The following is a 19311-nucleotide window of genomic DNA, read 5'->3' as shown; positions in this document are numbered from 1 at the left end:
CAAACTGATGCCGCCTCAGCTTTACTTCGCTCTCTCCGTCACTAGCAACGGGCGACGAGAAGTCTGAGGCCTGAAATGCAACTCTTGCAGCAAGGAAAGAGCATGCATTCTCTTGTTGGGGCAGGAGTCAGGCAAGACAGAGAGAAGAAAGGGATCCACAAACACCCGCGAAGATCACTTTTTTATCATTGACCCCATGCTGTCGATGGTCCGCGCGCGCCAGGCCAAATGATCAAATTAGCAAGCAGCCACCTATCGGGACTATTGGACGCAGTGCAGTCCTGCACTACCTGACAAGCTCTATTACCGGGATCCGGCCTGGTAGAATGGATAAGATAGATGCAGCCAGAAACGGTCCTTTGCCTTGTCTTGTGTCTCTCACAGTGCAGAGGTCTTGCCGTCTACTCCGCGTATCCGCTGACGATTTGCTCGTAAGCACAGCCTGATTTAATTTGCTTGTGCTACCAGCAGGAGCGCACCCCCTCCGGAGACGAGACCGCTTGCGAAAGTGCTAGGGCCAACACAGCGTCGCAGTGCATCTAATTTAGTGCGCTAGTTCAGGATCTTTTGTACGATGGATGCATAATGGCGTTTTCTAGCTTCTCCCCGCCATTCTCCTGCCCAAGAGGGACTAGCATCGCCCACCCCCTCTCCAGCCATGCGGCCCATGCCTTCTTGTCCCCTGTCGCGCGCTCCGGAGTGCGCCCGCTGTAGGTGACCGAGCCCCTCCCGCCGCTGAAATGCACGGTGTGCTGGCGCCCGGTCTGACGGAATGGAAGCTACCAACAGGCTGCGGTTACCGGTAGCCAAGAAAAGGATTGAGCAAGGGCGTTGTCGCAGGCAGGCCGATATTACTCGCAGAAGGCTCTTGGCGAGTTGCGGGGAGGACGCCATCATGTCACCAGACTTATCTGGCAACATTGAGCACTGATAGTGTAGACCCTCTAGGGAGTACTGCTGGCGCTACGGAGAGCCGGGGTGGCCACTCTGCCTTCCAGGGAGGCAGGTCGGGCAGTTTGCCGTCACTCCTTCCGAACTGCTGCACGTTGTAGCCGAGCAGGCTAAGAGAAAACGCAAAGAGTGCAAGTGTAGGCAGCCTAAAAAATGGAAATACCGGAGTCTAATAGTTATTACAGTCACAAATCCAGTCGCTCAAGCCTGATTGGCTTCTCCGGTAGGGCATTGGCATCTTGCAATCAAACGGCACCTCTTAAGTCGGAATGAGAAAGCAATGGTTGAAAAGTATACTACGAAAGCGTGGCTAATAAGCTCTGGCTAAGACTGTGCCGATAAATAAAAGTAGATTTAGGGAACATCTCTAACGATGTATCAAATATGAATGAAAAGGCCGCGAGATGGACGAAGCAGTCAAAAATAAAAGCGTAAGAACTCGCAATACAAAGAGATGAGCAATTTTTTTTTCACGATAGAACCTGCTACCTTCTTTCCCTTTTTGTCGTTTTTTTTTCGGCTAGATTTATAGTTGCCATGGACGTTGTTTTGATTTGTCTTGCATCTCTTTTTCTTGCCGGCATGTAGTTTGTGGGAGGGTAGCTGGCTGAGGAGCAACCTGCTGAGGAGCAACCTGCTGAGGAGCAACCTGCTGAGGAGCAACCTGCTGAGGAGCAACCTGCTGGGGAGTGACCTGCTGGGGAGTAACCTGCTGGGAAGCGGCCTGCTGCGGTGTCGTTCCCCAGGAATTACTGCTTTCGTGGGCATTTCGAAAGGGTGACGTTTGGCCATCGACCGTAGGATGTGTGGATGATGAAGCACTTGAGCGAGAAGCCCTGATAGATGTGGCGTGCGACTCGGGTGTCAGAGCAATATTGCTCAAGAGAGTGTCCAGACTAGTGGTTCGCTGAGTTGGATTCGCCCGCGAAATTGACGTTGGCTTGGAAGCCGGCGATCTTTTTCGGCCATGACCTTTATCCTGGGAGGGTGGTGGCCTCGCTGAGCTGCTTGGCCCTGGCTGTCCAAGGTAATATGACTCAACACGCGTGGTCTTCTGCTGAGATTTCGGAGCTTTTTTGGTGTTCGTCGCGCTCTTTGTCCCATTTGCCGGGTAGCTGCCGAGAGCAGCCTGTCGAGCACCGTTCGAGCCTTTCTGCTGCGGCTTGGAAACCCCTCGAGCAGGACCCCTAGTTGCTGTATTGCGCCGGCCAACTTGCTTGTCAACGGGTGCGCCTTGAGTTCCGGTCTGCCTTGGCTGCTGCCCCATTGATGATGATTTCTCCGGTTCAGCTGGCGACGCGGCCTGGGTCTGAGAGGAACGCACTTGTTCGGAGAGCTTTTCTTCAACAAATTCCACGTAATTATAGAGTGCCAGATTATAGTGCTCTGGAACTTGCTGACGCACGGCATGCTGAGAAACAGTATTGGGTTGGGCGTATAGACTCGTTTGCCTTGTATTTGTAGGTTGACGCTGTTGCGAATACTCAAATCCAGTTACGGGCAAAGATGCCTGTACTGATCTCATTTGCTGCTGAGGCTCCGAGGAATTTGTGGATCGCGGTTTACTTGTGGCCATCTCCGAGACATGCTCTCCACCAGTTGAAGAGTACGTGGCAACAGCCTGTGATGGTGACACTTCATGATTGACATGCGAGCTCCACGCCTGCAAAGGCCTTCTTCTGGAGCCTGGCAGTTGCGGAATCGCAGCGAACGCTTCAGACGCTATACTAAGTGTCTCTGTTTGGGATCGTGCACCATCTTCATAGCAACCGTTGTAAGCATCAGAAGAAGTCAGCACTGTATTCGGCTGTGCTACCTCGGCGAGAGGGGTTGACAGTAGATTGTGAATTGCCGGCCCAGTACTGGTCCCTGATAGCCGCCTTTGATCGGCGCTTAGAGCCCAGGACGGAGACACGTTTGGTGTGCCAACCTCCACGGAATATGACGGTGAAAGACTCTGTGGGAGAGAGGGGCTGGGTACGGCTGAGTCCCCATTTCCGGATGACGATTGGTTTTCTTGCCATGTCACAGGTGACTGAGGACTATATGGAGTCGGCTGAGAGTGATTGAGGCCAGGCGAGAAGTGCGCAGGTTCAGTATTTGTTGACTGATTTGCAGCACAGCGTAGGCTGGGGGACCGTTGGTTCAGGTCAGACCAGTCCAATCTAGATGTCTGTGGCGAGGCAGCATCCGGTGCAGCGTTCAAAGACTGTGGTAGTATTTGATGATCCACAGAGTCGCTTGAAAGTTGCATATTGGCGGTGACCGTTCCCTCTGAAGTCAAGCTTTGATGCAGCGGTGACGGCCGCTTGGGCTGCGTATCCCATGACACAGAAGCTGGACGTTTTCCCTTGCGGTCGTATGGCACTACAGCCTGCGATGCCTCCTCCATGCCAGTATCAGTCGGGTTGGACCACGGTTCAAAAGCCCGGCGTTTACCCTTGCGGTCGTATGGCACTACAGCCTGCAATGCCTCGTCCATGCCAGCATCAGTCGGGTTCGGCCACGGCTCAAAAGCCCGGCGTTTGCCCTTGCGGTCGTATGGCACTACGGCCTGTGATGCCGATGCCTCTTCCATGCCAGGATCAGTCGAGTTCGGCCATGGTTCAGAAGTCAGCCATGGGTCAGCATTTGGCCATGGGTCAGAGTCTGGCCATGTTTCAGAAGTTGGCCAAGAGTCAGAGACGGACTGCTCTTCATCATAGTCGTATGGCATTTGTGCTGGCCGTGCTGCTTCTGTACTAGGACCTGGCTGGCCAATCCAAGATGAAGAAGCTGGTCGTTTGCCTTTTGGGTCATATGAAGTAGAAGCCTGTGAGTAAATCTCCATGCTCCCACTTGCATTGACTGGGTAATCTGTAGTTGAAGAAGAGTTTGATGGGGAACTCTGCTGTAATGGCAGAGTCAATCTTCTAGGTAACTCTGGTGGTGGCATCGCCCGTGCGGCTTCTTCGTCTCTGAGGGCTTTCATAGCAGCAGCTCCTTGCCAGACGAGCGTCTTCTCTTCCTGAGTACTGGGTGACGCCTGCCCATCTCCTACTTTGAAAGGTCCACTTGCTTCAAGCGGACGGGGCACGGAGCTGCCAGAGGAGCTGCCGGTGTGACTATTATCGTGAAATGTAGACGGGTTCGAGCGAGACTGAGCCGAATCTGAGTAGCCAAGACCCGATGAGGTACCACTGTCATTGGTAGGTGTGGTTCCGGTAAGATATGATCCAGAAGACCATTCCATGCTCTCACTGTCCTGGGGCCATTGTACTGGCCCGACATGAGGTTGAGATGCGGATTGGGCTGGCTGTTCCATAGGTTCAAACGCAGCTGGGTCTTCAAAGATGGTTGGCTCAACTTGCACATTTGCCAGGTCTGGGAGTGGCTCTTCAGGATCATCGTGCATCTGCTTTGCGGCCTCCGTGTCTTCCTGCATGGTGTTCTTTAAGACGAACCATCGGCCTTGAAATCGCAGTTGTTCCTCCATAGATTTCCAGGCGCAGAGGTCGAACTTCCACGTCGACGCCGCCAGATTCGAGTTGTAGCTTGCCGGCTCTATGGCTTGGAACCTGCTCAGTCCCAGGGCTGTCATAGTATCAATGTACCGCGCATTCAGGGGGCTGCATTCGGAGCGAAATAATCGGGCACCAAAAGAAAAACGCGCAATTTCAATGAGGAGTGTTCCAATTTCAACTTCGCTTTCCATTGGTAGCTTCCCGGACATGAGCTGAAAATTGAAGTCAACCATACGACATGGTTTGTCTCCAAGATTATCTGCGCCAAAAAAGTCGTTTGGAGACACATCCGAGATATGGTTGTAAGACGCGATGCCATAGAACGGACCATCGTCTCCATGGCCTTGCACAGCAAGTGCGTAGCCTCTGCCGTGGCCTGAATCACTGGCAAGTTCTATGATTCTCGCCGTGACAGGCTGCCTCTTCACGGCTGGGTCAGGTCTGAAGAGGCCAGGCTCAAGTCTGCTACACGAGAGCTCCTTTCGGTCTCCCATCATCCCTGCATATGCCTGGCCATGAGCGTGTTTGAGAGCACGTATCGCGATATTTCTTCCCTTCGCCTTGATGTTTCGAAACTTTGAAGCAAGGTCTCGAGCGACTGGACCGCGCGGATAAGCCGGGTTGTGTATGGTGAGATAGTCATCGGCTTCACCAACCCGGATAAAGCTCTCCCCCCACGGAACAGGGTAGCCGACTCCATTAAAACGAGGGTTGGTAGCACGTTCCCTTTTAAGACCAGCCGCAAGTATGTCTGCGCGTTGTCTTCCATCCACTCTTGTAAATTCAACTCTGCAGAGGTTGATATATCGGCGCAGTTTATGTCTTCTTTCCTGTTGACCCTGATCGAGTGTGACTTGTGCGTGTGAGAGCTCACGTGCTTTGTCTTGTATCCTCCGTGCGGCGTCTACAGGCCGGCCGGGAATAGGTTGTCCCTCCGTCAGTAACAATCGCCGATGCTCGCGCCACAATACGCGTACGGAAGCCATCTGCTGCCGCTCCGCTTCCTCAGCTTCGAGGACTTCCCGGGCAATAGCCGAGGCTATCAAGGGATCTGTAATTCCAAGTTCCGCCTGGCATCGCTGTATCGAAATTTCGATTGAGCGACGTGCAAGTTCGGCCTCTTCATTTATTTGCCGACGCCTTTGTTGCTCCAGGAGCTGAATTTGGTCCAAATGTTCTTGGATAAGCGACGACATATTGGCTGCACAACGCTGTAGTATCGCAGCCAAAGTGTTCGTATGCGGAAAGTTCGTATGCGGAAAATTGCGGAGATGGCTTTCCAAGGTGAGGGAGAGAGCTAGTAACGACTGCCTGCGTACGTCTTGAGTGCAGCAGCGCGGGCGACGGAAAGAAACGCCTCGATCAAGGCTTCACAGCCGCGTTCATTTATCTTCTCTGCGATAGTGTATGCTTGCGATTTGAATGAGGTTTTGATTTCCCGGCCAGCTGACGATACTGGCTGAAAACCGGTTGGTTGGTTGGCCGTGTAACAAGTTGAATGACAACAGCGTTGAAAAAACTTGGGAGACAAAAGCTTAGCGAGAGGCCTCGCAACCGGAATGCTGATGCTCTGACACCGAATCACGTATACGACCGCTGGCCTCCACACGCACTTTTGTATGGTGTCGAGAAGCCCAGGTCGAAAAAGAGCGAGGGAGTTTGGTAATGTTAAGTGATTAGCTCTGGACACTGTTCAGGTCCCAACGCAATACGAAAAACCCGCTCGACGGCTTTTGGTGGCAGCATGTAATAAGGCACCATAAAACCGCTATTACTTACAACCTTGACCCCAGCACACGCACTGTGTACCCAGTCGCGGGCAAGCCTAGCAGTACTATGTAGCCTGGCGCCACCACCAACCGCCCACGGCGTGCCTCGCGTCTGTATGGTGAAGGAGAGCATCGCAGGCCCACAACGGCTGGGTTACAGCGTTGACCCTAGCCACAAAAGGAGCTCCCCGGTTCTTGACGACTCCGCAGCGGGAGGGAGTGTCCATAGACGGATGATGTGACAGAGTCCGTAGCGTTGTTGCCAAGTGGGCAAAGTATTCCGTTCGGCCTTGTCTCGCCTGTGTCTGGCTCCGCCTACAAGTATTTATCAGACACAACAGCAAAGCGAATCCTGGTGAAATGTTCTCTTGCCTGGTTTTGCTGCTTCAGTCCCCGCTCCAAAATTCTTTCTGCAAATGGCCGCCACTACATGAAGGCTGCAGGCGCCCTTGATGTACTTAGAGCCCACGAAAAGTTAAATTTGAGGCTGCTGACCTTTCTGGCTCCCCGTCTCCATCGAGCGTTCAACAAGGCTGCGCACTGTGCGGTACTTTTGAAGGCCTTCTGTCTTTGAGGAACCACCTCCTTCCGTAATCCCCTCCCAACCAGGGGACCCGAGAAAAAGAGTTCAGCCAACCGATGCAACCCTCCAAAAATAACTTGGCGCAGGTAGCGGTTTCTCTCGAAGGTATATCACCACCATGGTATATTTTAGGCCGGTTGCAGTCTCGCAACCTGGTACTAGAATGCTGCGAGACTGGTCAAGATCCAGATGGTTGAAATTCAGATTGACGCATTGTACAGTACTCCTTCGACCCTATCAAACCATTCACAGCAGCATCTTGGGGATCCATTTATGTCCGAAGTTACTGCCAAGCAGGGAAGGTTAGCCCATCGAGTACGGAGTACAGAGTACTAAGAGCAGTCATGTTAGCTCAGTCATGTTAGTTGTGGGCGATGCAGTGTGATCAGCCACAGTTGCGTTGCCAAGCGCTCGGCGTTCTGAGCGCTCTCCTGACGGATTCTCTGTCGCGTTCCCCGCCTTTGGCTGCGAGCTTTTCCCAGATTGCAACCCCACCTCCAAATGAACCTACCTCAGTGAAGCCATCCTTTTCGAGCCGTAAGTACAGCAGCCTGCATCCATCAGCATGTCAGTGGCAGCTTCTGTACTTTGTATGTATGCACACGCGGCAAAGAAAAACCTCCTTCTATAGAGAAGGAACCAAGGTAGGCTGAGCTACACGCATTTGTTAGATGTTGAATCCAGCAGGTCCAGGCGAATCGGTAGGGCTTGCTTTGTGCATCGCGGCCATATTTGTCTTCGGCTACAGCGCAACGCCGGAAGTTCCCCCGAGGTCAATAACTCTGTACGTTGAGCGGTGCCAACCTGTCTTGACCAGGCCCGACTCCGTCAAGGACTGGACACCGTCTCGAGCCATTCGAACCCTGGGATAAGCGCCACAAATCTTAGCCCGTCATTCGATACTCATTTGATCACATTTTCCACGATGCCACCCTCTAAGCAATAGCGCGATGGTCGGCAAGTTGGGTGGTGGGGAGAACCTCGCCACACGCCCCCTCGTCCAACAGTCTTCCCTTTCCGGCACAATGGCCGGATGACAACAAGGTAGCAAAGTGCGCAAACATTGTTTTAACAAGGATATTAAGCCCCTGTCCACTCCGACCTAGTGCTAGCCAACTAGCCTCCAGGCTCCAGCTCCGCAACGGCTCGGGAAACACTGGCGTCGTTGGTCGGCTCGCAGGGAATGTTAGACGGGTGCCCGTAAGAGTCGTTTATTTGGTTTCTGCAGCTCGCTGGATACCGCCATGCCGCCCTAGTCGTCACATACAACATCTGACGGGGCTGGGACTCTGCGACCTCAAAGACTGGGCCGGGCTAATCAAGGCCGAGCCCGCGACCCCCACCAGTGAGGAGGATGCTTGTCAATGGTGTGTGTGCGTGGTGTGGTGTCTCGTTTGCAAGGCAGATGAGCGCTAGCAGTGGTTGGGAGGTGGGATTGGTGTCCGTACGGTGAGGCGCTGGGCGATGACGCTGCGGCGTTTGTGCGGCCGCCAACTGTGATAATTTATTCGACTCCGTATCATGTCCATCGTAGGCTGAGTCTGGTCATGTCCCAACTTTCATCTTGGAATCGATCGCCAGTCAGCCTTGGACTCTGTAACGCCCAGGTCCGAGGTCTTATGACCGCTCGATTCCGTTTTGCGTGGATCTGGCGGCGGACGGCCGGCCGAACGATTCTCCTCCACCCGCGCGGCCTGGCTACTGGCGGACTTGCTCTCTGCCCCACCGCCACAACCTGTCCAAGTTGCTCACCACTCAAGCACTGTGTACATGGCTACAATCCACCCACCCACACAACTGGATTTAATTGCTTTCTCCTCATTCTCTTCCTCTTGCCTCGTTCTAACAACACACCATCATCTTGCAGCTCGGATTAGCGTCAAGCCTCGGTGCACGCACATGCAGAAAGCATCTGGTCACACTGCAATCCACACACACAACCTCAGCCACCAATCACTACACACGTACAACCGCCGGAGAAGCACCATTGCGGACAGGGATTCGGCCAGTCACACCCCTCATGGCGAGCGCACTTCACCAGCAGTCTCCGTCTTCCGCCGCCTCCGTTGCCGCGAGCCAAGACGACGGCAAGCAACATCTGCTGCTCGCTGCAAGCGGTTCTGTGGCTACGATCAAACTCCCAGAAATCATATTTGCCCTTGCCTCCAGAAAGAGGTTGTCCATCCGACTCGTGCTCACAAAGTCGGCTACTCACTTCCTTGCTGGTCAAGCCGCTGAGCAGCCCAGCCTGGCGGCCTTGTCCAATTTACCAAATGTCGATGGCTTGTACGTAGATGACGACGAGTGGACTAGCCCTGGCTGGACCAGAGGAGCCAGTATACTGCATATTGAGCTGCGTCGCTGGGCAGACGTGCTCTTTGTCGTTCCACTCTCGGCCAACCTGCTGGCCCGCATTGCTGGTGGCATGTGTGACGACTTGCTCTCCAGCGTCATCCGTGCATGGGATACTCGCCGCGCTGCCATTGTTGTAGCTCCTTCCATGAATACATTGATGTGGGAGCATCCGTTAACGGAGCAGCATTTGGATATTCTGCGGTCGTGGCCATGGTTTGTCGTTCTGCTACCACAGCCGAAGGCCCTCGCTTGTGGTGATGTCGGGCAGGGCGCGATGCGTGAATGGAAAGAAATTGTAGTCGATATCGTGCAAAGACTCGATCATCTTGAAAGTTAACGGGGAATTAGATATATCTTGCAGTAATCATTTTAAACCCTCTGGGCAGTTCGATGTGCAGATTTCGTCGTTGGACGCAGTATGTGTCAGAACGCCCCCCCGCGGCCGCTCTAGTCAGCCGACAAGTGCCATATATCATGCTTGTGAGTATGACTTTGTTTCATGAGTAGATACAATTTGTGTATCAACGCTATCGGCATTGCCGCAGGACTCTTGCGCCGCCCGCAGCCGTCAGTCCTTTTTGCTTCAATTATGCAAACGCCTGCGGAACTCCTCCGTAGCAGCGGCTGCTATGCTTTTTTTTTTCCGGCAAGAGAGCAGTCGAACATACAGCTAGTAAATTGACTTTGTCTATGGAGTTGTTAAGTTATAGAGCATTGTGCTTGGTTTTCGCCTTTGTGCATGTTGGCATATCATCGCCGTGGAGATTCGGCCGACATGATTACAAACTTGGCACACCCAAATGAACAACGGTGGCAAACAAGTAATTCCAAAGCAGCACAATAGGCTTATAGGCAAGCTTTAAGGCTATACAATGGTATCTATCTCATTTCACTTGTTAATCACATGGAAGCGCTGTGGCATGGATCGCTACTCTGCTGTCCGTTGCATCTCCAGTTGTCTCTACGAGCCAGGATCGCCGCACACACTAACATTTCTCAATTTTGCATTTTGCAGTAATCCATTTTTTTTTAAATTCAGTGTTTTCCAAGAAACTGCGGCATATCCCATCCTTTACACCGACATTGTCTCGTACCATGCCCCTCAAGAGAAGGAGATGCGAAGCCCAGTCATGTGCATGTTCCTGCAGGACTCTTATACTTGGTGATTCGTCCAAAACTAGCTATTAAGAATATTCTTCTTTCGGCTTCTTCTTTTTCTAAGATTCTTGGGCCATTTGCACTATTAGTTGCCACGTTACCCTCACACATTCCTCTCGAAGATGTCGAGATACCGTGACATGGCAAGGTCTCAAGTCGAGCTACGCTCACTTGAACTCATACAATCCCTGAAGTGGAACACAGTAATTCCTTCTTCACAAGGTACATTAGATTTCAGAATTCAATTGAATCGCCTGAGTTCAACGCTGTATTATAAATTCTTCAGGTGCGGCATGCTTTTGCGTTCAGACAGCAACATGTTGGCGGTATACCGTAGTTGGTTCCAACAGCTGGAGCAGTTTCAATTCAAATACTGTCTAAATCATGTGCTATAATGCCATATTTTGCTTCTGACAAGTATACAAACTTTCCGCTCAACAGAAATAAGCCCTAGAACGAACAGTCGTCCGCTCCGTACCACGTGCAAACACTTTGGTATGCTCCAAAGTCCAACTGCTCATTGGTTACAATTGCCTTTTTAAGCATGACGCGCCGGAGCGTCTTGGCAATAAAGACGAGCGGCTTTTCATTTCAAGCGCGACTTACTGGCTTTGACTGGGAAAGGAAGCGGGCGACAGCAAACGCCTGTAATGTTATTACCCGTGGCGCTACTTCTACGAATCTCCATGTTATTCAGGGTGAAAGGAATCCAAGAGGGCGAAGCTTTACATGGCGATTCGGGTCTTTCTTTCACTTTTTTCTGGTTCAGTTGCCGTACCTACTCAAAAACCAAAGTAACGCCAGCCTGCAGGCTCGTCTGACAAGTAGGCGGGCAGTTCCGCGAAACTTCGCAAGCAATAATCACCGCCACAAATCTCTTTCTTGGCGGCACTGCTACTATTGACAGTGAGGTGATACGTAAAATCAGGTAGAGGGGACAGTTGCGGTGTAGATTCGCATTAGGATAAGATCGAGGCCGACAAATTACGGCGGCAACGTTTGTTAGTTGCTGTCTTGGGCACGGAAAGACGGCGAATCCGAAGCGTTCAAGCCTCAATATTGGAGAAAGAGGCTCGGTAATAAGGCATGGGCACAAGCTTAGACCCAAATACATGGGCGCGGCGGGACATGTTATTTTTGCTCCCACGTGCTATCAATACCAAATGGCCTGGAGCCGGTCTGAATTCACACGTGGAAATATGTGCTCACCTTATCTTGCACCAGGTGGCGATGATGCACCCACAGCATGGTTTGCAAGTTACTGATGGGGCTACGCCAATACTGGCGCGAATTGCTGCCAGGTACAGATTACAGTGTATTCTTCCCAGTGAGGGCACGTGTTCTAACTCGCTTCTCTGTGACGCTGAGCGGGTGTGGCTGTAAGCCTGCTTGCTAAGGTGGGATAAAGCGGGAAGCCTTGTGGGCAATGTGCGCCGCTCACGGTAGAGGTTTTGCCTTCGCGGCCTTCAGAATCCATGCCGCGCGACTTTTTTTCCCAACCGTTCCGCAGAGTCTGGCCATCGGTGTGCATGGGTTACGGCAGGGGTACAGCTTTACTTCGCTATTGGGATTAGCACTACACATGTGCGGCTTGGGCAAGTCCTTTATTAAGCAATTCAAGGGCGGGATGGTCCGTTCAATAGTATCTATACAGCCTAAATACAGGACGCACCACAAAAACAAACCGGCATGCGTAAGGATTAGTGTTCGACGATTCCCCTCGACCGACTATTCATGTGCCGCCTGCTGATTGCAGGCACTGAAAGCTCCGAACTTTGTTGCACCACACTACGGTCCTCCGGGGTAGCGCAGGCCTATATCGCCTCTCGTCCCAAAGCTAGGGCAGATTGTCCCACAGCCATTTATAATAGTCAGCCAGTCAACCAGTCAGCCTCGACTCATGAGGCCAGTGCACGATTTCAGCGCAGGTTCGGTCTCCTCTTTCGGCCGCTTGTTGAGCCAGGGCTAGCTGTTTCCTCGACAACTAAAATCTGCCGGCTCGTACAACCTCCGGCACCCGAATGGCCAATTAATCATGTCGGACATGCAGAAGCAAGCTATGCAAGTGTGGCAAGCCGGAGCTGGGGTCATCTCCACAAGCATCCCCCCTCCCCAGACCTCTTTAGTGACTTCCCCTCACTATCGCTGCTTTGGTTGCCCTGTTCGGGACCCAAGGTAGCACTGAAGCGATCAGTTGCAGTGGCTCGGGGTTGGAAGATGAAGCCTAGTTTTCCATTGTAACGTCGTTTATTTCCCCGCCACATCTCACAGCATCGATGGCTCTTCTTGACGACGGTGTAAACTAGCTGTCCCAAAATTGTCTCTCTCCAGACAACGAGCCGACGGAAGAAAGCTTTGAGACCCCAAACCGGTGCGCAGCTTTTTGGGACCTGGAAGTGCCTTGCTCGGAGGTTGTGACTGGGGTAAAATGGGAACGGTGAAGACGCCCCGTGTTGTGGCCGGGTGGAACAATTGATTTTGCATTACGTCGTGCAGATAGCGAGCAAATAGCGATGCACGGTATCTTTGGAGGAGCTTCTGCATTTGCCTGGAGAGGCGCATGGCGTCCAGGCCGGCCGCCCGCACATGAGCCACAGCCCTTCGCCCACATTGCCTGAACCCTTGTGTACTCCATCATTGTCGTCTCTACTGCGTACATAATCAAGAGGCCGAAGGCTCCGGGCAATTGAAAGTACTGGCATACTCTTCGCCTCGAGGACTGTCAAATTGCTCGCACCCTGGCCTGTACAACTTTTGGCCAAAGCTGCTAGCCATATGGTCTCCTAGCCTTTAGCCAAGCCTCCGGCCCACGCTAAGAAGAACCTCGCCGACGCCGCCTAAGAAACCTGCAGCGCCGACTCTCAGCCAAGGCATGAACCCTTGCGCAACTAGGCTCGAAAAGTATGGTACTTTCTGCAACTGACCCGCCCATTCAGGCCCCAGACCAAGCCGGCGCCGTGAGAGCTGGAGACTTTTACTCAATGGCACATCCACCTGCCTCATGTGGGAAGTTGGACTTCTGATAGGTGGGCAACGTTTACGCGAACGCATTGATTCGCCTGGGGCTGCACGAATAATACTACGTAGGCAGCTTGGCCACGACTCCACGAGAAATAAAGCGGACAGGGGCAACAAGAGGATCCTAGGCCGACCCGCTCGGCTGTCCACCGAGCTACTGGTATTAACGCAGTCCAGCAACTCGGGCCAGGCCATTCATGCACCTACCATGCTAGTAGTAGTTTGTTCGCATGGCCATCACTGCAAGTGGTACTGGTATATAGCCAGCCGGCCGCTGTTCTTCGGGCTGCATTGTAACTCGCTCGCTTTCTCTCATCCCTATCCAGCTTCATCTCCAATCACCGTCAGGCTTCATCCTCCGACTCCTGTCTCATCACCGTCCTGAAAATGAAGTCCTTCGCTGTCCTCTCCGCTCTCGTCGCCGCCGCTGCTGCTGCCGGCCGCTGCGGTGGTGACAACTGCGCCCGTCAGGTCACCGGTACCCGCGACGGCCTCCTTGCTGTCACTTCCCGCCAGGCTGATTGCTCCAGCTTCATGCAGACCACCATTGTCCCTGATGCTACGTAAGTATCTCCTCGTTCGCCGCAAACGCCGTCAATATCGTCTGTACTGATGTCGTCTCCAGCACCACCACGGTCACCGTCACTGTTGACCCCGATGAGCCCGCCAAGTTCAAGCGCGAGAACCACGAGGTCCGTGCCGCCACCGAGGTCCCTACTGCCGTTCCCGCCTACGCCTCTGGCTGCGACAGCGCCTCCCGCTACTCCTCTGCTTGCTCTTGCTGGGGCATTACTGCTACTGCTACCACCGCTAAGCAGCCCACCAAGACTGTCACTGTTACCGTCACCAGCGACTACTGCGAGGATCTGTAAGCTATAGTAAACAATAGCAAATGTCAATTCGTGGGGTCCTCGAGGCTGCGCAATGGGAAGGTCCTCGTGCCCATCAACTAAGATAGTTCGAGGACTGTACACGGGCGATGCATGTTACAACGAACGCCATACAATCACGGGATACGAACAGCACAAAGCAAGGAACACATCAGCGAAACCAGTCGATATTGCTGAATTCGCTTAGTCGTGTAAATAAATTATATAAGGACTAATGATCAAATCCAATTCATATATGTGTTTCGCTCTCTCAATGGGCCATGTACTCTGATTTGGCATTTGCATTGGATAAGCAAGGTAGCAGGCCATTTTATCGAGCCGGATCGGCAATATTGAATTGACAGCGTCGATCGCCAGCCAACACTTTCCAGAGTGGGAAAATGTGAGACACTGATCAAGGCTCCTGGCGGTTCCCACTTCCCATTGCAGAGACGAAGATAGTAGAAGTTCCGTGGTGACTGGTTGCGGGGTACTCCGTACGATGTAGTGAGTCGTGACTGACAATTAACCACAATGCCTCGAGCGCTAATCACCAGCCCTCGAAGCGTACTCAGAGCTAAGGATAGAACTATGATTTCTACCGGACTATCACACAAGCCTCGGGGAGTGATAGATTGCCAGATACTCGCGGGGGATCACCGTGTCTGAATATACCCAATACTTTTCTGCCTCGGCCATTTTAGGACATCAACGTGGTCGGCTCTTAACAACCAGCGTGTCAGGGCAAGCTTTCGGGTAAAAAGCCACTGGAAAATAAAGTTTCGCTAAGATCGTCATCACGGTCTGCTTTTACGGCGGCGTCGAACTTACGTGGAGTAGGACAAGAACTGCAGTTTATAGGAAGACATATGTACTGGTAGTTCTCGAACGGTTTCGTCCTCATGGGATTACTGTATAGGTAACCCGTACCATTTGCCAATTGGCATCAATCGCACATGGCGGTGACAATTCACAGCATATACTCAGAACGCTTACTAATCCTAGGATGCTTACCCTAGAGCATTTGCTTCAAATAGGTTAACTGAGTAACGCTGGACTACCTCGCACTCCTGGTCTACTGAAAACATCCGTGTATCGATGTACGGGCATAGTAGCTGATGCAAAGACTTGAGAGTCATACCAGTGCATGCTCTGATGCTGTAGCTAGCCTTTTGTGTAGAATCCGGAAGTACTTCAGCTAAACGGTACGGGATGGAGGGCTCCGCTGGTACACTGCTGGAAGGGTGCCCCGGCATTCCAACCATCTTCAGACAACACCAAGACAGGCCTTCGCATTCGCAAGCCAGCGCTTAAGAGTTTAACCTACACGAGAAGTAAATGCCCGGAAAGGCCGCAAAAGGACAAGGAGAATTATTTTCGACCCGACCCGCTGCGCTGGCGGCTCGCCGGCGGCTCGCCGGCTGCACATCCGTTTCGTGAGCAAGGCTCATCACCGCTGTATTGGCGGGGCAACACAAGAGATAAACAAAGGCACCCTGTCACCACCATCAAGACCGCCAGGACAACCGAGTCAACGCTACGCCGGCGAGTCCAGTCTCATTTCCCTGGCTCATTTAATCTGTCATCAGGGTTCAATCTTTCCTGATCCTCCGCCAGCTTGTCAATCCAGTCCTTAAACCTACCACTCCGACTGTTCCCCCCTCCGTAACCTTCCCCTGGGCCAATGTCGAGACGACGACACAAAGACGACGAACTCAATTTCGACATACACGTTGACGCTTCTTGCTTGCCCGAGGCAACTCATGAAGAGCATAACCAATCTGATATCACAGAGCCACGAAACAGCACCATGGCCGTCCCGAGTTCAAACGACTTCAATGCCGAATCCGAGGGCTCGAATGCCACGATCCTGAACGGCGTCGAGGTGGAGAATATTGAATTTTCGAGCAGACGAGCGTCGACTCTATCAAATGTGTCGTATGAGAGCGACAGACGTCCGGCAATTCAGCCGGCGTCTGGCTTTAGCAAGTCGGCGCGCAACTCCTACGCCAGCGCCTCCGAAGACAGGCATTCGGTAGGAGGCTCTGAACAGACTGGCGGCCGAGTCTCTATCGGCGAAAGCAGTTCTCAGCATGGGCAAGATGATGACGTGTTTAGCGACCACAGCCCGAGGAGTTCGACAGGTTCAAATGCCGAGGCAGACCATCTGAAGCAACCCCAACCCGATTCTCGAAGAACGACTGGTGGATCAAGAATTTCTGATATGCAGCCATACGACCCAGATGAAGAATTTGTACCGACAGTCAGAGAGACACCCCGTCCGCCATTTCGATCACCCTCTTCCGTCAAGGCCATGCAGATGAACTCCCCGCCACCGTCAGTCACGGGCTCGAGCCGCTCAAACCGCAGAGCTACTCGATCAAGTGTTTCACGAATGGGATCCCCCGCCGTCTCCACACAGTTCTCCCCCAAAAAGACACCACCACGATTCAAGAGGAACACCCCACCACTTGTCCTGCTGCATGCTACCTTACTGCCCTTGCGGTGGCCATGGGGTGACTTGATGGATAATACCCGGCCAAGCGAGCTCAGCGACGCTGGCAAGAGTCTACGTGATGCATGGAAACAGCTACAGGCTCGAGTCGGAGACACAGTTTCTGACCGTGGCGTTTTGCTGCCACATCCCCAAAACGACTTTGAAGTCTTGGAGGAGCGGCTCCTCGAGGCTATGGAGCTTCCGCTTCGACGTCGTGCCCGCATCCTCGAATGCGGACACTATTTGGGGCCGGCCAATGAAATGGAAATGACAGATGATGAAATTGTCAGCGACGAGGAAGATGTTGAAGAATACCCCACCACAACAGACAAGCGCCATTGGTGTTCGACCTGCCAGTCTGATATTCGATATGATTCTCTAGGAGAAGGCAAAGTTTTTCGGACAAAGGTATACGCCAGCAACGGCCTTATGAAGGCCGGCGCCTGGGATGCTTGCTGGAAGGAAATGGAGAGAGTCGATGTTGAGTTAGAACCAATTCTTGATCCATCAGTTGTGGATGAGCTCGAGCGTATCGCAGCTACCCAGGAGCGTGAGGCTATAGAAGCTGAAATCGCAGCATCAACTCACATCGGTGGAGCTGAACCCGACAACTCTTTCGACGCATCTCCCAACCATGACGATGAACGAGAGCTGTACGAGGAGAGGATGCGCGAGATATATGGTCAACCTGAAAGTCACGACACTACCCCAGCAGAAATGGAGACAGAGATTCCGGTCGATCCCAAAGTCTCTTCGCAGCCGGAGTCAAGTCCCCCGACAACGAGTGCGTGGAGCGGTCCCTGGTCTGACCTATTCAGATATGGATTTCGCGACGTTGTTCAACTGATTGTGTTCATTCTCTGTGTACTTCTTCTCCAGTATATGGGAATCGGGTTCGAAAGAACAGGAAAGGCCGAATCTGGAAAAAGTGAAGAGTTGTTGCCGATATCTACTGCGGTGTCACAAGAAACCTCTGGCACTGAGAAGCGTGTCGGAGATTCTGGCTCTGGGCGCGCCGCTGTTCCATTGCTGAACTCCGTGCAGGTGTCTTACGCGGCCTGCGCTTCCGCCCTTGAAGCTGCACAAGCGTTGTTGGCTCTGGGCATGCCAACGTCAACCGTAACGGTGACGGAAACTGTCTCTATGACCGTGGTAGAGACGCGTACCGCAGATGTACAGTCCCAGCTGGACAAGCAGTTGGCATCAGAAGCTGAAGGTGCCCACACGGAAGCAACGTTTCCTCAGACAGAGGTGCCCGTTGGGAAAGCGGCTAACGTGGGAGTAGAAGCAGAGGATGTGGAAGTGGTGGATTGGGAAGTGGTGGATTGGGAAGTGGAGGATGTGCAACTAAAGGTTGCGGATGTGTATCCGTTGTCTGACGCTGATGGAAAGACGGAATTATAATGCAGTATTTGGAGATAGAGCGGGGAAGAGAGCCCTTTGCGTTCAGTTTGAAATGAATCAGGAATGACATAATGTAAATAGCCATGATATAGCCATGATGCCAATACCAATGAATGTTCCTTTTGAAAAAGTATTGACACAATCTAGCTGGTGTGCCTTCGCCAGCAGATGTATAGCGTAGCCAGCTATGATAGATCAGGACTGAATTTCAAGATTTTTTCATTGTTTTAGAGTTGCTCGTTGTATATGTATTATAGGCGAAGATATATATCCATGCACTCAATTTGCCACTCTCTCTGTCCGAGGAGGTTCCTGAGCCACCCCAGGCCCAAACCCGTCCACTCCGGCTTGGCTACCGTAGCACTCGCGAGCGTAGTTGCCGTGGAATTGAGAATACGAAAAACAGTCGCATTGTACATGGTCGCGCCACTGTTTCGTACGGTAGAGCAGTTCAGACCCGTACATGCAGAGGCCTCCTCGAGCGGGTTGCTCGGCCGTGGTAGAAACCAGTTGCTATTGTAGTCGAAAAAACATCGGTCGGACCAGTTGCAGCTCGTGAGAAACAGAATAATGAGCAAGATGCTGCAGTACACACAAGGGCGGTGCAGAAAGTATGTGCAAATGAAGAATAGAAAGATGAAGGCCGGCGAGGCGTTGGTCGGGATGAAGAGGAGAGGAAGCCAGCTATCGAGAACCGATTAGGGAATTGGGCAACATAATATGGTAGCACTCGCTGATTTATTCCGTACCTGCGCAAACAGAACATTGGGACGTTGTTGCTTGTTCAGAGATGGTAGGTTGAGTGGCGATTCAAAGGGGTAGGCTGCGCTCGAGCCAGTGTCTCACGGAATCGTGACCAATTATGGACGCGGTTTCGTATACGCACTGTAGGTTCTTCGACCGACTGTAAACAGCGAAGGGCCTAGTGTCGTGATGCAATGCTTCGGCAGCGGTCGCTGTAGTCGTCGCTTGCTGTGCTTCAGGGCTCGATCGGAACCGCAAAGCCTTCCTGCTGGAAGGTCGACTCGGGATCTATTGCAATAGACAACAGCACGTATATAGAATGGAGACTCGAGCCGCTATGGTAGGAGTTCGCAAAAGGCGACGGGAGTCGGAAATAATGAGGTCAGAGAGACTGTTGTCTGAAGTCCGCGCGAGAAGATGTGCGAATAGCTGCACAGGTTTTATGTGGGGCGGCGAATAC

At 52.5% G+C, this 19311-nt stretch overlaps 7 protein-coding genes across 7 annotated transcripts; 4 read left to right on the top strand and 3 right to left on the bottom strand.

The window, feature by feature from the left end:
• Positions 1 to 740: 740 nt before the first annotated feature.
• LMH87_003289 (uncharacterized protein) lies at positions 741 to 1162 on the top strand (the record flags this gene model as incomplete). The annotated part of the gene is made up of 3 exons (XM_056204283.1): positions 741 to 802; positions 949 to 1082; positions 1137 to 1162. 3 exons carry the CDS (start codon positions 741 to 743, stop codon positions 1160 to 1162), a joined length of 222 nt encoding a protein of 73 aa, XP_056048075.1.
• A 1570-nt stretch (positions 1163 to 2732) lies between these two features.
• LMH87_003288 (uncharacterized protein) lies at positions 2733 to 4687 on the bottom strand (the record flags this gene model as incomplete). Its single annotated transcript, XM_056204271.1, has 2 exons — positions 2733 to 2934; positions 3108 to 4687. 2 exons carry the CDS (start codon positions 4685 to 4687, stop codon positions 2733 to 2735), a joined length of 1782 nt encoding a protein of 593 aa, XP_056048074.1.
• A 2402-nt stretch (positions 4688 to 7089) lies between these two features.
• Positions 7090 to 7536, bottom strand: LMH87_003287 (uncharacterized protein; the record flags this gene model as incomplete). Its single annotated transcript, XM_056204260.1, has 3 exons — positions 7090 to 7138; positions 7318 to 7460; positions 7519 to 7536. 3 exons carry the CDS (start codon positions 7534 to 7536, stop codon positions 7090 to 7092), a joined length of 210 nt encoding a protein of 69 aa, XP_056048073.1.
• Positions 7537 to 8826: 1290 nt separating this feature from the next.
• On the top strand, positions 8827 to 9498 carry LMH87_003286 (uncharacterized protein; the record flags this gene model as incomplete). Its single annotated transcript, XM_056204249.1, has 1 exon — positions 8827 to 9498. One exon carries the CDS (start codon positions 8827 to 8829, stop codon positions 9496 to 9498), a length of 672 nt encoding a protein of 223 aa, XP_056048072.1.
• A 4226-nt stretch (positions 9499 to 13724) lies between these two features.
• Positions 13725 to 14787, top strand: LMH87_003285 (uncharacterized protein; the record flags this gene model as incomplete). Its single annotated transcript, XM_056204238.1, has 5 exons — positions 13725 to 13900; positions 13963 to 14205; positions 14585 to 14609; positions 14672 to 14713; positions 14773 to 14787. The coding sequence occupies 5 exons, from the start codon at positions 13725 to 13727 to the stop codon at positions 14785 to 14787; spliced, it is 501 nt and encodes a 166-aa protein (XP_056048071.1).
• A 1103-nt stretch (positions 14788 to 15890) lies between these two features.
• Positions 15891 to 18107, top strand: LMH87_003284 (uncharacterized protein; the record flags this gene model as incomplete). The annotated part of the gene is made up of 1 exon (XM_056204227.1): positions 15891 to 18107. One exon carries the CDS (start codon positions 15891 to 15893, stop codon positions 18105 to 18107), a length of 2217 nt encoding a protein of 738 aa, XP_056048070.1.
• Positions 18108 to 18358: 251 nt separating this feature from the next.
• LMH87_003283 (uncharacterized protein) lies at positions 18359 to 18873 on the bottom strand (the record flags this gene model as incomplete). The annotated part of the gene is made up of 2 exons (XM_056204215.1): positions 18359 to 18791; positions 18857 to 18873. The coding sequence occupies 2 exons, from the start codon at positions 18871 to 18873 to the stop codon at positions 18359 to 18361; spliced, it is 450 nt and encodes a 149-aa protein (XP_056048069.1).
• Positions 18874 to 19311: the final 438 nt, after the last annotated feature.

The sequence above is a fragment of the Akanthomyces muscarius genome, chromosome 2 (genome assembly GCF_028009165.1).
Source record: "Akanthomyces muscarius strain Ve6 chromosome 2, whole genome shotgun sequence".
NCBI classification, from domain to species: Eukaryota; Fungi; Ascomycota; class Sordariomycetes; order Hypocreales; family Cordycipitaceae; genus Akanthomyces; species Akanthomyces muscarius.
This window is presented reverse-complemented; position numbering and strand designations above follow the sequence as displayed.